This window comes from Montipora capricornis, chromosome 12 (genome assembly GCF_036669925.1).
Source record: "Montipora capricornis isolate CH-2021 chromosome 12, ASM3666992v2, whole genome shotgun sequence".
In the NCBI taxonomy this organism is placed as follows: domain Eukaryota; kingdom Metazoa; phylum Cnidaria; class Anthozoa; order Scleractinia; family Acroporidae; genus Montipora; species Montipora capricornis.
In genome coordinates this window covers 20,786,817-20,791,182 of record NC_090894.1, presented here as the reverse complement: position 1 = coordinate 20,791,182, position 4,366 = coordinate 20,786,817, and the positions used below count along the sequence as shown (strand labels likewise).

The 4,366-nt window shown below is 43.5% G+C and overlaps 1 protein-coding gene across 1 annotated transcript; it reads left to right on the top strand.

Moving 5' to 3' along the window:
- LOC138027112 (uncharacterized) lies at positions 1-3,964 on the top strand. Its single transcript, XM_068874615.1, has 3 exons — positions 1-353; positions 827-1,399; positions 2,315-3,964. Exons 1-3 carry the CDS (start codon positions 110-112, stop codon positions 3,460-3,462), a joined length of 1,965 nt encoding a protein of 654 aa, XP_068730716.1. The 5' UTR covers positions 1-109; the 3' UTR covers positions 3,463-3,964.
- Positions 3,965-4,366: the final 402 nt, after the last annotated feature.

Genomic DNA, 4,366 nt, shown 5'->3' with positions numbered 1-4,366 from the left:
GAGACTCGATCCGTGGAATACCGTTGCGCTAGACATATATTCAAGCCGTGCATGCTGGGGAATAAATGACAGCATCAAATCAATCCTAGAGGACGCTATATCTCGGAAAATGGACACAATGAAGTCTCAGCAGTTCTCCAATACTGTGAAGTTCTCGTCCTTGTATTTTTCCGTTGCTGTTTGCTTCATAGCGTTAATTCACGTCGAAATTGAACTGCAAACTCATCGTCAAATGCTTCACAGCATGACTACTTACAGACAGGGAGATCACGAACTACGAGATGTGTTGACCAGTGAGAAAAACAACATTGCGACCCTTATTCAACGGATGAACAGTCTTGACTCAAGTAAAGGTTCGTAGAGTGTGCGTGAGCGTTATTAATCGTAATCGACAACAGAGCTGGTGCTGCCATTGACTACGCGGCTTGTTACAATTTCGTTTGCCTTCGACGAAGTGTATTCAACAATTTGTCTATACTATATCATTTTAATTTATTTTGAAAGGCAAAATCCTTTTAAAAGGAGACAGGCTACTGTGAGACATGAAACAGGAAGACTACTCCAGAGGATGAAATTTCAGCTTAATCATCCTAGCAATGCGTGCCATTGTTCGTTTCAGCCTTATTGTAACCTTGAATTGACCTTAGAATTACTTTTTCCTCTGCCAGACTTTTATTTTGATTCACACGTGCACGTAGCCACGAATTTCCTTATGAAGGAACTCTCCTCTTTTGTTCTTTTGATTTCAATGCTAGTAGTAAAGTGAGATCTGTGTAAGAGACAATTGGTCGACGCATTTTATAGCTTGACAAATTCTTCCCTGTAGGACTGGCTCACATTCGTCAAGCACGAGACTTGGAAAATTTAAAGAAAAAGTTAAATGGTAGCACACCAATAAGGTCTGACGACATAAGAGGACTTCTTCTCGCTTTGGGAAGGCTGGCGTGCCCTGCAAAATGCCCTCAAGGGGAAAGAGGAAAACGAGGAAAGCCTGGTCCACCAGGCAAACACGGACCTCCAGGCCCCCAAGGGCCGAAAGGGGACCGCGGTGTCCCGGGCAATCCTGGACCTCCAGGATCCAAAGGAGATGTAGGCCCTCAAGGACCCAGGGGCGATTCCAGTGAAGTTATCTTAGCCCCCTCTATTGTATCCCCTCCGGTTTCCAAGGCGGTGAACCAAACTGATACAGCCTTGTTTCAGTGCCTGGTTAATGGTATCCCCAAACCACAAGTCACGTGGCTGAAAGACAATTCCAGTCTACTTGCAGACAAACGAATAGTACAGACAGGTGGGGAACTGGCGATCACAAATGCAACGGAAAAAGATGAAGGAATTTACACGTGTATTGCCGAAAACATTTTTGGAATAAAGGCATCATCGGCTACACTAACTGTTCAAGGTACACTGTCTCATAATACTTTCTGTCGGAAAAGACATTTATTTTAGTGTCTAGTCTAATTGGGGACACTGTTAACTGAAATCAACAATTAACGCAGTTACAAATTAAGTTTATATAGTTAAGCAGCCCAAAGTAACTTTCGGGTTGACATAAAATTTGATCAAAATACGAAAATCTTGAGTTGTCCATGATTTGAGGAGAAGGAATGGCGCAGTGGTGACAGAACTCGCCCGAGTCCGACCAATGTGGCCGGTGCTCAATTCCCACACTTGGCGTCACATGTAAGTGGAGTTTGTTGAGTGGTTCTCTACTCTGCTCCGAGAGGTTTTTCTCCCCAGGGGTACTCCGGTTTTCCCCCGGCTCTTCTCAAAAAGACAACCTACCATTTGATTTCTGTGCAGTGTCCCCAATAGAGCGTTTTCACTCACGTGACAGGGACCGCGGAGAAGGAGAGGCTCGTAGGGCTATAGACCTACCATTTTTTTTGCTTGGGTTGATTTTGCATTGCTCGAGATGACATGAATAGTGTATGAATTTTACCTCTTGAAAGTAACAAAACGCGTCTTTCCTTTTATATGAGCTCACGAAAGTTTGTTCAGGAAAGCCGATCTTTTAACATTCAAACTGACTGTTAAGTTTAACAACTCAAATCCTCTCCGTTCTTGAGATACAGAGGGAATTGTGACAGCCGAAAATGGCCCGTAAAGTTTCGGGACTTTCGAGAAACAGGCCCTTGGTCTATTAGTACCCCTGTGCTAAATATAGCCGACACTTAATTATTATAAAAAAAGATCATTATTTCCTTTGCTTTGCCCGAGGGCTTTCGAAGTTACTCTCGGTTTTCCAAGCTGTTAACGATAAGTTCTGATTTCCTTCTATAAATGACTATTGTTTTCCCTTTCTTGGTTGTTTCAGTTGGTGCTATGATCACGGAAAAACCCTCTAACGTGATAGTTGAAGAGGGACAAACTGTGAGCCTTCTGTGCAAAGCCGCCGGTCAGCCGACACCTACGGTCTCGTGGGAGAAAGCGGCAAAGGATCAATTTATGGAATCCAGGATATCAGCAATCGGTGAAACATTGATCATACAGAGCGTGACAAAAGCTGACAGTGGAACGTACGTTTGCTCTGCAGAGAATATCGCAGGAGTGGATCATGCAGTCGCACAAGTGAAAGTGTTGAAAAGTCTTGAATTTGATCTTAAGCCTCCAGCGAAAGTTTCTGCGACAAAATACAGTAATTTGATTTTAAGCTGCTCCGCTCTGGGTTCACACCAGATAACATGGAAAAGAGTTGGCAAGAATCTTCCCCAAAATCATGTACTTCATCCAAATGGAACTTTGTTTCTGAAAAACGTCGGTGTAGTGGATTCTGGTACTTATAAGTGTGAGGCAAAAAACTTCCGACGCTCTATTGAGACTGCTTCGGTGGTTGCAGTACGTTACAATCCGACGTCTTGCAGCCAGATAAAATGGAGCAATACTGAGAGCTCCTCAAGTTATTATGAAATTGATCCTGATGGCGAAGGAGGTGTGACTCCCTTTCGTGTGTATTGTGACATGCATGACAAGGGAGGAGTCGGCCTTACGGTCATAAGTCACGACAGCGAGGGCAGGACTTATGTTGGCAATCTTCCTGGGTGTAGTGGTGTGGGATGTTATGGCAAAGACGTTAAATACAGCGGAGTAAGCACCTCTCAGCTAGCGGCTATCACTCGTGTCGCACAAAACTGTGAACAGTTCATTAAGTATGAATGCAACAACGATGTTCAATTTATTCAAGCGAGTTACGCTTGGTGGGTGTCACGTGACGGGATGAGAATGAGCTACTGGGGCGGTGCTACTGGCTATGACAGAATGTGCGCATGCGGAGTAACCAATTCTTGCTCCAATGGTGAGAACTGTAATTGTGATTACGGGAAAAGAGAAAGTGGATGGAGACAGGACAGTGGTCTACTGACAGACAAATCTACACTTCCAGTGTCACAGATTCGACTGGGCGATTTGGATGGCTCGCACGAGGAAGGTTTCTTCACTCTTGGCAAACTTAAATGTTATGATTAACTTTAAGAAGTGTATGTGGCATTGAGGAAGTTAGGACAAACGTTCCGGCTGCAGACTTGCTATACCCTACCAGGTCCCTAATGAAACCTGTTTTTCCTTATGCAATTAAAATATGGGTGTAACAACTCCGACTACAAGGGGCTATATCACACTTTATTATATGACTAGCTCTTTGAGCGGGCAAGATGAACCAAATCGCGCGTTGTGATTGGCTACCCGAGCGGGCAAGATGGAGCTATCTTGCCCGCTCGGGATTTCTCTCTTGGTCCCACAAGATCAAAGATCATTTTTCGGTGTTTTAAGCCATATCATAAATCCTTTATACGCAAAAAAAGAACTTGGCCCACATCCAGCCACCTTGACCTCACGCCTGGTCAACTACATTATATATTTTGGTCCGTCTATAAAATATTTATAAAGTCTTTGGAATAACAGAGAAGCAAAATTGATGTCTTACGCTATTTAATTTCTCCTGTTGAGCGAATTAAAAATATAGAAATGTTCGGTTTTTTTAAAGGTCTTAAACTTTCCCTGGAACAAATGGAAAGAAAATTGTACTGTTTAGCTCTTCTTGTAAAAATTCACGTCAAGTCATCTTTTAGGATTCTCACACATATCGTATCCAAAAGTAAAGTTCAAAGGAAATAACCTCTGTTTAGCTTTCAACAGAAAACTGTTATGACAGCATACACCGAATGCAAGTATGGCGGAGCACTAGGACGAACCGGGCCCAGTTGCATGAAAGCGAGGTTAGTGAGGCTCGGCGTTCCTTGCTGTCTTAAGGACGGTGCCTTCTATTGCTATTGCGCATACGTTCTGCGCATCTCCAGATACTCGGATTTCCTATGGGTGATGCTTATTGATACAGGGATATTTTTGCGCTGTTCAAAACTATGCGGAGAAA

Excerpts from the sequence above, each read along its gene's own strand:
- LOC138027112 (XM_068874615.1), top strand. The coding sequence starts at position 110 with ATGGACACAATGAAGTCTCAGCAGTTCTCCAATACTGTGAAGTTCTCG. Across the intron at positions 354-826 it reads CAGTCTTGACTCAAGTAAAG|GACTGGCTCACATTCGTCAA; the intron begins GTTCGTAGAGTG and ends TCTTCCCTGTAG. Across the intron at positions 1,400-2,314 it reads GGCTACACTAACTGTTCAAG|TTGGTGCTATGATCACGGAA; the intron begins GTACACTGTCTC and ends TGGTTGTTTCAG.